A 16283-nucleotide genomic window follows, 5' to 3' on the forward strand; every position below is an offset into this window, starting at 1 on the left:
ACCTCTGAGCCTGCTGGGACAAGCGGTCCGACAGGTTCACCAACATTAAAGCCCGGCGAAACCACACAGGGAACCGAGGCAACCACTCCGACTGACAAAGTAACCTCTGAGCCTGCTAGGACAAGCGGTCCGACAGGTTCCCCAACATCAAAGCCCGGCGAAACCACACAGGGAACCGAGGCAACCACTCCGACTGACAAAGTAACCTCTGAGCCTGCTGGCACCAGCGGTCCGACAGGTTCACCAACATCACAGCCCGGCGAAACCACACAGGGAACCGAGGCAACCACTCCGACTGACAAAGTAACCTCTGAGCCTGCTGGGACAAGCGGTCCGACAGGTTCCCCAACATCACAGCCCGGTGAAACCACACAGGGAACCGAGGCAACCACTCCGACTGACAAAGTAACCTCTGAGCCTGCTGGGACAAGCGGTCCGACAGGTTCACCAACATCACAGCCCGGCGAAACCACACAGGGAACCGAGGCAACCACTCCGACTGACAAAGTAACGTCTGAGCCTGCTGGCACCAGCGGTCCGACAGGTTCACCAACATCAAAGCCCGGCGAAACCACACAGGGAAACGAGGCAACCACTCCGACTGACAAAGTAACCTCTGAGACTGCTGGGACAAGCGGTCCGACAGGTTCACCAACATCACAGCCCGGCGAAACCACACAGGGAACCGAGGCAACCACTCCGACTGACAAAGTAACCTCTGAGACTGCTGGGACAAGCGGTCCGACAGGTTCACCAACATCACAGCCCGGCGAAACCACACAGGAAACCGAGGCAACCACTCCGACTGACAAAGTAACCTCTGAGCCTGCTGGCACCAGCGGTCCGACAGGTTCCCCAACATCACAGCCCGGCGAAACCACACAGGGAACCGAGGCAACCACTCCGACTGACAAAGTAACCTCTGAGCCTGCTGGCACCAGCGGTCCGACAGGTTCACCAACATCAAAGCCCGGCGAAACCACACAGGGAACCGAGGCAACCACTCCGACTGACAAAGTAACCTCTGAGCCTGCTGGGACAAGCGGTCCGACAGGTTCACCAACATCACAGCCCGGCGAAACCACACAGGGAACCGAGGCAACCACTCCAACTGACAAAGTAACCTCTGAGCCTGCTGGGACAAGCGGTCCGACAGGTTCACCAACATTAAAGCCCGGCGAAACCACACAGGGAACCGAGGCAACCACTCCGACTGACAAAGTAACCTCTGAGCCTGCTAGGACAAGCGGTCCGACAGGTTCCCCAACATCAAAGCCCGGCGAAACCACACAGGGAACCGAGGCAACCACTCCGACTGACAAAGTAACCTCTGAGCCTGCTGGCACCAGCGGTCCGACAGGTTCACCAACATCACAGCCCGGCGAAACCACACAGGGAACCGAGGCAACCACTCCGACTGACAAAGTAACCTCTGAGCCTGCTGGCACCAGCGGTCCGACAGGTTCCCCAACATCACAGCCCGGCGAAACCACACAGGGAACCGAGGCAACCACTCCGACTGACAAAGTAACCTCTGAGCCTGCTGGGACAAGCGGTCCGACAGGTTCACCAACATCACAGCCCGGCGAAACCACACAGGGAACCGAGGCAACCACTCCGACTGACAAAGTAACCTCTGAGCCTGCTGGCACCAGCAGTCCGACAGGTTCACCAACATCACAGCCCGGCGAAACCACACAGGGAACCGAGGCAACCACTCCGACTGACAAAGTAACCTCTGAGCCTGCTGGGACAAGCGGTCCGACAGGTTCACCAACATCAAAGCCCGGCGAAACCACACAGGAAACCGAGGCAACCACTCCGACTGACAAAGTAACCTCTGAGCCTGCTGGCACCAGCGGTCCGACAGGTTCCCCAACATCACAGCCCGGCGAAACCACACAGGGAACCGAGGCAACCACTCCGACTGACAAAGTAACGTCTGAGCCTGCTGGCACCAGCGGTCCGACAGGTTCACCAACATCAAAGCCCGGCGAAACCACACAGGGAACCGAGGCAACCACTCCGACTGACAAAGTAACCTCTGAGCCTGCTGGGACAAGCGGTCCGACAGGTTCACCAACATCAAAGCCCGGCGAAACCACACAGGAAACCGAGGCAACCACTCCGACTGACAAAGTAACCTCTGAGCCTGCTGGCACCAGCGGTCCGACAGGTTCACCAACATCACAGCCCGGCGAAACCACACAGGGAACCGAGGCAACCACTCCGACTGACAAAGTAACGTCTGAGCCTGCTGGCACCAGCGGTCCAACAGGTTCACCAACATCAAAGCCCGGCGAAACAACACAGGGAACCGAGGCAACCACTCCGACTGACAAAGTAACCTCTGAGCCTGCTGGGACAAGCGGTCCGACAGGTTCACCAACATCAAAGCCCGGCGAAACAACACAGGGAACCGAGGCAACCACTCCGACTGACAAAGTAACCTCTGAGCCTTCTGAGACAAGCGGTCCGACAGGTTCACCAACATCAAAGCCCGGCGAAACCACACAGGGAACCGAGGCAACCACTCCGACTGACAAAGTAACCTCTGAGCCTGCTGGCACCAGCGGTCCGACAGGTTCACCAACATCAAAGCCCGGCGAAACCACACAGGGAACCGAGGCAACCACTCCGACTGACAAAGTAACCTCTGAGCCTGCTGGGACAAGCGGTCCGACAGGTTCCCCAACATCACAGCCCGGAAAAACCACACAGGGAACCGAGGCAACCACTCCAACTGACAAAGTAACGTCTGAGCCTGCTGGGACAAGCGGTCCGACAGGTTCACCAACATCAAAGCCCGGCGAAACCACACAGGGAACCGAGGCAACCACTCCAACTGACACAGGAACCTCTGAGCCTGCTGGGACAAGCGGTCCGACAGGTTCACCAACATCAAAGCCCGGCGAAACCACACAGGGAACCGAGGCAACCACTCCGACTGACAAAGTAACCTCTGAGCCTGCTGGCACCAGCGGTCCGACAGGTTCACCAACATCAAAGCCCGGCGAAACCACACAGGGAACCGAGGCAACCACTCCGACTGACACAGTAACCTCTGAGCCTGCTGGGACCAACGGTCCGACAGGTTCCCCAACATCAAAGCCCGGCGAAACCACACAGGGAACCGAGGCAACCACTCCGACTGACAAAGTAACCTCTGAGACTGCTGGGACAAGCGGTCCGACAGGTTCACCAACATCACAGCCCGGCGAAACCACACAGGGAACCGAGGCAACCACTCCGACTGACAAAGTAACCTCTGAGCCTGCTGGCACCAGCGGTCCGACAGGTTCACCAACATCAAAGCCCGGCGAAACCACACAGGGAACCGAGGCAACCACTCCGACTGACAAAGTAACCTCTGAGCCTGCTGGGACAAGCGGTCCGACAGGTTCACCAACATCACAGCCCGGCGAAACCACACAGGGAACCGAGGCAACCACTCCGACTGACAAAGTAACCTCTGAGCCTGCTGGGACAAGCGGTCCGACAGGTTCACCAACATCAAAGCCCGGCGAAACAACACAGGGAACCGAGGCAACCACTCTGACTGACAAAGTAACCTCTGAGCCTGCTGAGACAAGCGGTCCGACAGGTTCACCAACATCAAAGCCCGGCGAAACCACACAGGGAACCGAGGCAATCACTCCGACTGACAAAGTAACCTCTGAGCCTGCTGGCACCAGCGGTCCGACAGGTTCCCCTACATCACAGCCCGGCGAAACCACACAGGGAACCGAGGCAACCACTCCGACTGACAAAGTAACGTCTGAGCCTGCTGGCACCAGCGGTCCGACAGGTTCACCAACATCAAAGCCCGGCGAAACCACACAGGGAACCGAGGCAACCACTCCGACTGACAAAGTAACGTCTGAGACTGCTGGGACAAGCGGTCCGACAGGTTCCCCAACATCACAGCCCGGCAAAACCACACAGGGAACCGAGGCAACCACTCCGACTGACAAAGTAACCTCTGAGCCTGCTGGCACCAGCGGTCCGACAGGTTCACCAACATCAAAGCCCGGCGAAACCACACAGGGAACCGAGGCAACCACTCCGACTGACAAAGTAACCTCTGAGACTGCTGGGACAAGCGGTCCGACAGGTTCACCAACATCAAAGCCCGGCGAAACCACACAGGGAACCGAGGCAACCACTCCGACTGACAAAGTAACCTCTGAGCCTGCTGGCACCAGCGGTCCGACAGGTTCACCAACATCAAAGCCCGGCGAAACCACACAGGGAACCGAGGCAACCACTCCGACTGACAAAGTAACCTCTGAGCCTGCTGGGACAAGCGGTCCGACAGGTTCCCCAACATCACAGCCCGGAAAAACCACACAGGAAACCGAGGCAACCACTCCAACTGACAAAGTAACGTCTGAGCCTGCTGGGACAAGCGGTCCGACAGGTTCACCAACATCAAAGCCCGGCGAAACCACACAGGGAACCGAGGCAACCACTCCGACTGACACAGGAACCTCTGAGCCTGCTGGGACAAGCGGTCCGACAGGTTCACCAACATCAAAGCCCGGCGAAACCACACAGGGAACCGAGGCAACCACTCCGACTGACAAAGTAACCTCTGAGCCTGCTGGCACCAGCGGTCCGACAGGTTCACCAACATCAAAGCCCGGCGAAACCACACAGGGAACCGAGGCAACCACTCCGACTGACAAAGTAACCTCTGAGCCTGCTGGGACCAGCGGTCCGACAGGTTCACCAACATCAAAGCCCGGCGAAACCACACAGGGAACCGAGGCAACCACTCCGACTGACAAAGTAACCTCTGAGACTGCTGGGACAAGCGGTCCGACAGGTTCACCAACATCACAGCCCGGCGAAACCACACAGGGAACCGAGGCAACCACTCCGACTGACAAAGTAACCTCTGAGCCTGCTGGCACCAGCGGTCCGACAGGTTCACCAACATCAAAGCCCGGCGAAACCACACAGGGAACCGAGGCAACCACTCCGACTGACAAAGTAACCTCTGAGCCTGCTGGGACAAGCGGTCCGACAGGTTCCCCAACATCACAGCCCGGAAAAACCACACAGGGAACCGAGGCAACCACTCCAACTGACAAAGTAACGTCTGAGCCTGCTGGGACAAGCGGTCCGACAGGTTCACCAACATCAAAGCCCGGCGAAACCACACAGGGAACCGAGGCAACCACTCCGACTGACACAGGAACCTCTGAGCCTGCTGGGACAAGCGGTCCGACAGGTTCACCAACATCAAAGCCCGGCGAAACCACACAGGGAACCGAGGCAACCACTCCGACTGACAAAGTAACCTCTGAGCCTGCTGGCACCAGCGGTCCGACAGGTTCACCAACATCAAAGCCCGGCGAAACCACACAGGGAACCGAGGCAACCACTCCGACTGACAAAGTAACCTCTGAGCCTGCTGGGACCAGCGGTCCGACAGGTTCACCAACATCAAAGCCCGGCGAAACCACACAGGGAACCGAGGCAACCACTCCGACTGACAAAGTAACCTCTGAGCCTGCTGGCACCAGCGGTCCGACAGGTTCACCAACATCACAGCCCGACGAAACCACACAGGGAACTGAGGCAACCACTCCGACTGACAAAGTAACCTCTAAGCCTGCTGAGACAAGCGGTCCGACAGGTTCACCAACATCACAGCCCGGCGAAACCACACAGGGAACTGAGGCAACCACTCCGACTGACACAGTAACCTCTGAGCCTGCTGGGACAAGCGGTCCGACAGGTTCACCAACATCACAGCCCGGCGAAACCACACAGGGAACCGAGGCAACCACTCCGACTGACAAAGTAACCTCTGAGCCTGCTGGCACCAGCGGTCCGACAGGTTCACCAACATCACAGCCCGGCGAAACCACACAGGGAACCGAGGCAACCACTCCGACTGACAAAGTAACCTCTGAGCCTGCTGTCACCAGCGGTCCGACAGGTTCACCAACATCACAGCCCGACGAAACCACACAGGGAACCGAGGCAACCACTCCGACTGACAAAGTAACCTCTAAGCCAACTGAGACAAGCGGTCCGACAGGTTCACCAACATCAAAGCCCGGCGAAACCACACAGGGAACCGAGGCAACCACTCCGACTGACACAGTAACCTCTGAGCCTGCTTGGACAAGTGGTCCGACAGGTTCACCAACATCACAGCCCAGCGAAACCACACAGGGAACCGAGGCAACCACTCCGACTGACACAGTAACCTCTGAGCCTGCTGGGACAAGCGGTCCGACAGGTTCACCAACGTCAAAGCCCGGCGAAACCACACAGGGAACCGAGGCAACCACTCCGACTGACAAAGTAACCTCTGAGTCTGCTGGCACCAGCGGTCCGACAGGTTCACCAACATCACAGCCCGGCGAAACCACACAGGGAACCGAGGCAACCACTCCGACTGACAAAGTAACCTCTGAGCCTGCTGGGACAAGCGGTCCGACAGGTTCACCAACATCAAAGCCCAGCGAAACCACACAGGGAACCGAGGCAACCACTCCGACTGACAAAGTAACGTCTGAGCCTGCTGGCACCAGCGGTCCGACAGGTTCCCCAACATCACAGCCCGGCGAAACCACACAGGGAACCGAGGCAACCACTCCAACTGACAAAGTAACGTCTGAGCCTGCTGGCACCAGCAGTCCGACAGGTTCCCAAACATCACAGCCCGGCGAAACCACACAGGGAACCGAGGCAACCACTCCGACTGACAAAGTAACCTCTGAGCCTGCTGGCACCAGCGGTCCAACGGGTTCACCAACATCAAAGCCCGGCGAAACCACACAGGGAACCGAGGCAGCCACTCCAACTGATAAAGTAACCTCTGAGCCTGCTGGCACCAGCGGTCCGACAGGTTCACCAACATCAAAGCCCGGCGAAACAACACAGGGAACCGAGGCAACCACTCCAACTGACAAAGTAACCTCTGAGTCTGCTGGCACCAGCGGTCCGACAGGTTCACCAACATCACAGCCCGGCGAAACCACACAGGGAACCGAGGCAACCACTCCGACTGACAAAGTAACCTCTGAGCCTGCTGGGACAAGCGGTCCGACAGGTTCACCAACATCAAAGCCCGGCGAAACCACACAGGGAACCGAGGCAACCACTCCGACTGACAAAGTAACCTCTGAGTCTGCTGGCACCAGCGGTCCGACAGGTTCACCAACATCACAGCCCGGCGAAACCACACAGGGAACCGAGGCAACCACTCCGACTGACAAAGTAACCTCTGAGCCTGCTGGGACAAGCGGTCCGACAGGTTCACCAACATCACAGCCCGGCGAAACCACACAGGGAACCGAGGCAACCACTCCGACTGACAAAGTAACCTCTGAGCCTGCTGGGACAAGCGGTCCGACAGGTTCCCCAACATCACAGCCCGACGAAACCACACAGGGAACCGACGCAACCACTCCGACTGACAAAGTAACCTCTGAGCCTGCTGAGACAAGCGGTCCGACAGGTTCACCAACATCACAGCCCGGCGAAACCACACAGGGAACCGAGGCAACCACTCCGGCTGACAAAGTAACGTCTGAGCCTGCTGGCACCAGCTGTCCGACAGGTTCACCAACATCAAAGCCCGGCGAAACCACACAGGGAACCGAGGCAACCACTCCAACTGACAAAGTAACCTCTGAGTCTGCTGGCACCAGCGGTCCGACAGGTTCACCAACATCACAGCCCGGCGAAACCACACAGGGAACCGAGGCAACCACTCCGACTGACAAAGTAACCTCTGAGCCTGCTGGCACCAGTGGTCCGACAGGTTCACCAACATCAAAGCCCGGCGAAACCACACAGGGAACCGAGGCAACCACTCCGACTGACAAAGTAACCTCTGAGCCTGCTGGCACCAGCGGTCCGACAGGTTCACCAACATCACAGCCCGGCGAAACCACACAGAGAACCGAGGCAACCACTCCAACTGACAAAGTAACCTCTGAGCCTGCTGAGACAAGCGGTCCGACAGGTTCACCAACATCAAAGCCCGACGAAACCACACAGGGAACCGAGGCAACCACTCCGACTGACAAAGTAACCTCTGAGCCTGCTGAGACAAGCGGTCCGACAGGTTCACCAACATCAAAGCCCAGCGAAACCACACAGGGAACCGAGGCAACCACTCCGACTGACAAAGTAACCTCTGAGTCTGCTGGCACCAGCGGTCCGACAGGTTCACCAACATCAAAGCCCGCCGAAACCACACAGGGAACCGAGGCAACCACTCCGACTGACACAGGAACCTCTGAGCCTACTGGGACCAGCGGTCCGACAGGTTCACCAACATCACAGCCCGGCGAAACCACACAGGGAACCGAGGCAACCACTCTATCTGACAAAGTAACGTCTGAGCCTGCTGGCACCAGCGGTCCGACAGGTTCCCCAACATCACAGCCCGGCGAAACCACACAGGGAACCGAGGCAACCACTCCATCTGACAAAGTAACGTCTGAGCCTGCTGGCACCAGCGGTCCGACAGGTTCACCAACATCACAGCCCGGCGAAACCACACAGGGAACCGAGGCAACCACTCCGACTGACAAAGTAACCTCTAAGCCAACTGAGACAAGCGGTCCGACAGGTTCACCAACATCAAAGCCCGGCGAAACCACACAGGGAACCGAGGCAACCACTCCGACTGACAAAGTAACCTCTGAGCCTGCTGGCACCAGCGGTCCGACAGGTTCACCAACATCACAGCCTGGCGAAACCACACAGGGAACCGAGGCAACCACTCCGACTGAGACAGTAACCTCTGAGCCTGCTGGGACAAGCGGTCCGACAGGTTCACCAACATCAAAGCCCGGCGAAACCACACAGGGAACCGAGGAAACCACTCCGACTGACAAAGTAACCTCTGAGCCTGCTGGGACAAGCGGTCCGACAGGTTCACCAACATCAAAGCCCGGCGAAACCACACAGGGAACCGAGGCAACCACTCTGACTGACAAAGTAACCTCTGAGCCTGCTGGGACAAGCGGTCCGACAGGTTCATCAACATCAAAGCCCGGCGAAACCACACCGGGAACCGAGGCAACCACTCCAACTGACAAAGTAACCTCTGAGTCTGCTGGCACCAGCGGTCCGACAGGTTCACCAACATCACAGCCCGGCGAAACCACACAGGGAACCGAGGCAACCACTCCAACTGACAAAGTAACCTCTGAGTCTGCTGGCACCAGCGTTCCGACAGGTTCACCAACATCAAAGCCCGGCGAAACCACACAGGGAACCGAGGCAATCACTCCGACTGACAAAGTAACCTCTGAGCCTGCTGGCACCAGCGGTCCGACAGGTTCCCCAACATCACAGCCCGGCGAAACCACACAGGGAACCGAGGCAACCACTCCGACTGACAAAGTAACGTCTGAGCCTGCTGGCACCAGCGGTCCGACAGGTTCACCAACATCAAAGCCCGGCGAAACCACACAGGGAACCGAGGCAACCACTCCGACTGACAAAGTAACGTCTGAGACTGCTGGGACAAGCGGTCCGACAGGTTCACCAACATCACAGCCCGGCAAAACCACACAGGGAACCGAGGCAACCACTCCGACTGACAAAGTAACCTCTGAGCCTGCTGGCACCAGCGGTCCGACAGGTTCACCAACATCAAAGCCCGGCGAAACCACACAGGGAACCGAGGCAACCACTCCGACTGACAAAGTAACCTCTGAGCCTGCTGGAACAAGCGGTCCGACAGGTTCCCCAACATCACAGCCCGGAAAAACCACACAGGGAACCGAGGCAACCACTCCAACTGACATAGTAACATCTGAGCCTGCTGGGACAAGCGGTCCGACAGGTTCACCAACATTAAAGCCCGGCGAAACCACACAGGGAACCGAGGCAACCACTCCGACTGACAAAGTAACCTCTGAGCCTGCTGGGACAAGCGGTCCGACAGGTTCACCAACATCAAAGCCCGGCGAAACAACACAGGGAACCGAGGCAACCACTCCGACTGACAAAGTAACCTCTGAGCCTGCTGAGACAAGCGGTCCGACAGGTTCACCAACATCAAAGCCCGGCGAGACCACACAGGGAACCGAGGCAATCACTCCGACTGACAAAGTAACCTCTGAGCCTGCTGGCACCAGCGGTCCGACAGGTTCCCCAACATCACAGCCCGGCGAAACCACACAGGGAACCGAGGCAACCACTCCGACTGACAAAGTAACATCTGACCCTGCTGGCACCAGCGGTCCGACAGGTTCACCAACATCAAAGCCCGGCGAAACCACACAGGGAACCGAGGCAACCACTCCGACTGACAAAGTAACCTCTGAGACTGCTGGGACAAGCGGTCCGACAGGTTCACCAACATCAAAGCCCGGCGAAACCACACAGGGAACCGAGGCAACCACTCCGACTGACAAAGTAACCTCTGAGCCTGCTGGCACCAGCGGTCCGACAGGTTCACCAACATCAAAGCCCGGCGAAACCACACAGGGAACCGAGGCAACCACTCCGACTGACAAAGTAACCTCTGAGCCTGCTGGGACAAGCGGTCCGACAGGTTCCCCAACATCACAGCCCGGAAAAACCACACAGGAAACCGAGGCAACCACTCCAACTGACAAAGTAACGTCTGAGCCTGCTGGGACAAGCGGTCCGACAGGTTCACCAACATCAAAGCCCGGCGAAACCACACAGGGAACCGAGGCAACCACTCCGACTGACACAGGAACCTCTGAGCCTGCTGGGACAAGCGGTCCGACAGGTTCACCAACATCAAAGCCCGGCGAAACCACACAGGGAACCGAGGCAACCACTCCGACTGACAAAGTAACCTCTGAGCCTGCTGGCACCAGCGGTCCGACAGGTTCACCAACATCAAAGCCCGGCGAAACCACACAGGGAACCGAGGCAACCACTCCGACTGACAAAGTAACCTCTGAGCCTGCTGGGACCAGCGGTCCGACAGGTTCACCAACATCAAAGCCCGGCGAAACCACACAGGGAACCGAGGCAACCACTCCGACTGACAAAGTAACCTCTGAGACTGCTGGGACAAGCGGTCCGACAGGTTCACCAACATCACAGCCCGGCGAAACCACACAGGGAACCGAGGCAACCACTCCGACTGACAAAGTAACCTCTGAGCCTGCTGGCACCAGCGGTCCGACAGGTTCACCAACATCAAAGCCCGGCGAAACCACACAGGGAACCGAGGCAACCACTCCGACTGACAAAGTAACCTCTGAGCCTGCTGGGACAAGCGGTCCGACAGGTTCCCCAACATCACAGCCCGGAAAAACCACACAGGGAACCGAGGCAACCACTCCAACTGACAAAGTAACGTCTGAGCCTGCTGGGACAAGCGGTCCGACAGGTTCACCAACATCAAAGCCCGGCGAAACCACACAGGGAACCGAGGCAACCACTCCGACTGACACAGGAACCTCTGAGCCTGCTGGGACAAGCGGTCCGACAGGTTCACCAACATCAAAGCCCGGCGAAACCACACAGGGAACCGAGGCAACCACTCCGACTGACAAAGTAACCTCTGAGCCTGCTGGCACCAGCGGTCCGACAGGTTCACCAACATCAAAGCCCGGCGAAACCACACAGGGAACCGAGGCAACCACTCCGACTGACAAAGTAACCTCTGAGCCTGCTGGGACCAGCGGTCCGACAGGTTCACCAACATCAAAGCCCGGCGAAACCACACAGGGAACCGAGGCAACCACTCCGACTGACAAAGTAACCTCTGAGCCTGCTGGCACCAGCGGTCCGACAGGTTCACCAACATCACAGCCCGACGAAACCACACAGGGAACTGAGGCAACCACTCCGACTGACAAAGTAACCTCTAAGCCTGCTGAGACAAGCGGTCCGACAGGTTCACCAACATCACAGCCCGGCGAAACCACACAGGGAACTGAGGCAACCACTCCGACTGACACAGTAACCTCTGAGCCTGCTGGGACAAGCGGTCCGACAGGTTCACCAACATCACAGCCCGGCGAAACCACACAGGGAACCGAGGCAACCACTCCGACTGACAAAGTAACCTCTGAGCCTGCTGGCACCAGCGGTCCGACAGGTTCACCAACATCACAGCCCGGCGAAACCACACAGGGAACCGAGGCAACCACTCCGACTGACAAAGTAACCTCTGAGCCTGCTGTCACCAGCGGTCCGACAGGTTCACCAACATCACAGCCCGACGAAACCACACAGGGAACCGAGGCAACCACTCCGACTGACAAAGTAACCTCTAAGCCAACTGAGACAAGCGGTCCGACAGGTTCACCAACATCAAAGCCCGGCGAAACCACACAGGGAACCGAGGCAACCACTCCGACTGACACAGTAACCTCTGAGCCTGCTTGGACAAGTGGTCCGACAGGTTCACCAACATCACAGCCCAGCGAAACCACACAGGGAACCGAGGCAACCACTCCGACTGACACAGTAACCTCTGAGCCTGCTGGGACAAGCGGTCCGACAGGTTCACCAACGTCAAAGCCCGGCGAAACCACACAGGGAACCGAGGCAACCACTCCGACTGACAAAGTAACCTCTGAGTCTGCTGGCACCAGCGGTCCGACAGGTTCACCAACATCACAGCCCGGCGAAACCACACAGGGAACCGAGGCAACCACTCCGACTGACAAAGTAACCTCTGAGCCTGCTGGGACAAGCGGTCCGACAGGTTCACCAACATCAAAGCCCAGCGAAACCACACAGGGAACCGAGGCAACCACTCCGACTGACAAAGTAACGTCTGAGCCTGCTGGCACCAGCGGTCCGACAGGTTCCCCAACATCACAGCCCGGCGAAACCACACAGGGAACCGAGGCAACCACTCCAACTGACAAAGTAACGTCTGAGCCTGCTGGCACCAGCAGTCCGACAGGTTCCCAAACATCACAGCCCGGCGAAACCACACAGGGAACCGAGGCAACCACTCCGACTGACAAAGTAACCTCTGAGCCTGCTGGCACCAGCGGTCCAACGGGTTCACCAACATCAAAGCCCGGCGAAACCACACAGGGAACCGAGGCAGCCACTCCAACTGATAAAGTAACCTCTGAGCCTGCTGGCACCAGCGGTCCGACAGGTTCACCAACATCAAAGCCCGGCGAAACAACACAGGGAACCGAGGCAACCACTCCAACTGACAAAGTAACCTCTGAGTCTGCTGGCACCAGCGGTCCGACAGGTTCACCAACATCACAGCCCGGCGAAACCACACAGGGAACCGAGGCAACCACTCCGACTGACAAAGTAACCTCTGAGCCTGCTGGGACAAGCGGTCCGACAGGTTCACCAACATCAAAGCCCGGCGAAACCACACAGGGAACCGAGGCAACCACTCCGACTGACAAAGTAACCTCTGAGTCTGCTGGCACCAGCGGTCCGACAGGTTCACCAACATCACAGCCCGGCGAAACCACACAGGGAACCGAGGCAACCACTCCGACTGACAAAGTAACCTCTGAGCCTGCTGGGACAAGCGGTCCGACAGGTTCACCAACATCACAGCCCGGCGAAACCACACAGGGAACCGAGGCAACCACTCCGACTGACAAAGTAACCTCTGAGCCTGCTGGGACAAGCGGTCCGACAGGTTCCCCAACATCACAGCCCGACGAAACCACACAGGGAACCGACGCAACCACTCCGACTGACAAAGTAACCTCTGAGCCTGCTGAGACAAGCGGTCCGACAGGTTCACCAACATCACAGCCCGGCGAAACCACACAGGGAACCGAGGCAACCACTCCGGCTGACAAAGTAACGTCTGAGCCTGCTGGCACCAGCTGTCCGACAGGTTCACCAACATCAAAGCCCGGCGAAACCACACAGGGAACCGAGGCAACCACTCCAACTGACAAAGTAACCTCTGAGTCTGCTGGCACCAGCGGTCCGACAGGTTCACCAACATCACAGCCCGGCGAAACCACACAGGGAACCGAGGCAACCACTCCGACTGACAAAGTAACCTCTGAGCCTGCTGGCACCAGTGGTCCGACAGGTTCACCAACATCAAAGCCCGGCGAAACCACACAGGGAACCGAGGCAACCACTCCGACTGACAAAGTAACCTCTGAGCCTGCTGGCACCAGCGGTCCGACAGGTTCACCAACATCACAGCCCGGCGAAACCACACAGAGAACCGAGGCAACCACTCCAACTGACAAAGTAACCTCTGAGCCTGCTGAGACAAGCGGTCCGACAGGTTCACCAACATCAAAGCCCGACGAAACCACACAGGGAACCGAGGCAACCACTCCGACTGACAAAGTAACCTCTGAGCCTGCTGAGACAAGCGGTCCGACAGGTTCACCAACATCAAAGCCCAGCGAAACCACACAGGGAACCGAGGCAACCACTCCGACTGACAAAGTAACCTCTGAGTCTGCTGGCACCAGCGGTCCGACAGGTTCACCAACATCAAAGCCCGCCGAAACCACACAGGGAACCGAGGCAACCACTCCGACTGACACAGGAACCTCTGAGCCTACTGGGACCAGCGGTCCGACAGGTTCACCAACATCACAGCCCGGCGAAACCACACAGGGAACCGAGGCAACCACTCTATCTGACAAAGTAACGTCTGAGCCTGCTGGCACCAGCGGTCCGACAGGTTCCCCAACATCACAGCCCGGCGAAACCACACAGGGAACCGAGGCAACCACTCCATCTGACAAAGTAACGTCTGAGCCTGCTGGCACCAGCGGTCCGACAGGTTCACCAACATCACAGCCCGGCGAAACCACACAGGGAACCGAGGCAACCACTCCGACTGACAAAGTAACCTCTAAGCCAACTGAGACAAGCGGTCCGACAGGTTCACCAACATCAAAGCCCGGCGAAACCACACAGGGAACCGAGGCAACCACTCCGACTGACAAAGTAACCTCTGAGCCTGCTGGCACCAGCGGTCCGACAGGTTCACCAACATCACAGCCTGGCGAAACCACACAGGGAACCGAGGCAACCACTCCGACTGAGACAGTAACCTCTGAGCCTGCTGGGACAAGCGGTCCGACAGGTTCACCAACATCAAAGCCCGGCGAAACCACACAGGGAACCGAGGAAACCACTCCGACTGACAAAGTAACCTCTGAGCCTGCTGGGACAAGCGGTCCGACAGGTTCACCAACATCAAAGCCCGGCGAAACCACACAGGGAACCGAGGCAACCACTCTGACTGACAAAGTAACCTCTGAGCCTGCTGGGACAAGCGGTCCGACAGGTTCATCAACATCAAAGCCCGGCGAAACCACACCGGGAACCGAGGCAACCACTCCAACTGACAAAGTAACCTCTGAGTCTGCTGGCACCAGCGGTCCGACAGGTTCACCAACATCACAGCCCGGCGAAACCACACAGGGAACCGAGGCAACCACTCCAACTGACAAAGTAACCTCTGAGTCTGCTGGCACCAGCGTTCCGACAGGTTCACCAACATCACAGCCCGGCAAAACCACACAGGGAACCGAGGCAACCACTCCGACTGACAAAGTAACCTCTAAGCCAACTGAGACAAGCGGTCCGACAGGTTCACCAACATCAAAGCCCGGCGAAACCACACAGGGAACCGAGGCAACCACTCCGACTGACATAGTAACCTCTGAGCCTGCTGGGACAAGCGGTCCGACAGGTTCACCAACATCACAGCCCGGCGAAACCACACAGGGAACCGAGGCAACCACTCCGACTGACAAAGTAACCTCTGAGCCTGCTGGCACCAGCGGTCCGACAGGTTCACCAACATCACAGCCCGGCGAAACCACACAGGGAACCGAGGCAACCACTCCGACTGACAAAGTAACCTCTGAGCCTGCTGGGACAAGCGGTCCGACAGGTTCACCAACATCAAAGCCCGGCGAAACCACACAGGGAACCGAGGCAACCACTCCAACTGACAAAGTAACCTCTGAGTCTGCTGGCACAAGCGGTCCGACAGGTTCACCAACATCACAGCCCGGCGAATCCACACAGGGAACCGAGGCAACCACTCCAACTGACAAAGTAACGTCTGAGCCTGCTGGGACAAGCGGTCCGACAGCTTCACCAACATCACAGCCCGGCAAAACCACACAGGGAACCGAGGCAACCACTCCGACTGACAAAGTAACCTCTGAGCCTGCTGGGACAAGCAGTCCGACAGGTTCACCAACATCAAAGCCCAGCGAAACCACACAGGGAACGGAGGCAACCACTCCGACTGACACAGTAACCTCTGAGGCTACTGGGACCAGCGGTCCGACAGGTTCCCCAACATCACAGCCCGGCGAAACCAC

At 58.1% G+C, this 16283-nt stretch overlaps 1 protein-coding gene across 1 annotated transcript; it reads left to right on the top strand.

Moving 5' to 3' along the window:
• Positions 1-8142: 8142 nt before the first annotated feature.
• LOC139622220 (mucin-1-like) lies at positions 8143-16007 on the top strand (the record flags this gene model as incomplete). The annotated part of the gene is made up of 3 exons (XM_071479449.1): positions 8143-8340; positions 14365-14562; positions 15936-16007. Coding segments are annotated over 3 exons (468 nt in total), but the record flags the coding sequence as incomplete, so codon positions are not given.
• Between the last annotated feature and the right edge of the window lie 276 nt (positions 16008-16283).

This window comes from Trachinotus anak, unplaced genomic scaffold (genome assembly GCF_046630095.1).
Source record: "Trachinotus anak isolate AG129_WGS33_773 ecotype Australia unplaced genomic scaffold, CSIRO_AGI_Tana_v1 ptg000005l, whole genome shotgun sequence".
Taxonomy (NCBI): domain Eukaryota; kingdom Metazoa; phylum Chordata; class Actinopteri; order Carangiformes; family Carangidae; genus Trachinotus; species Trachinotus anak.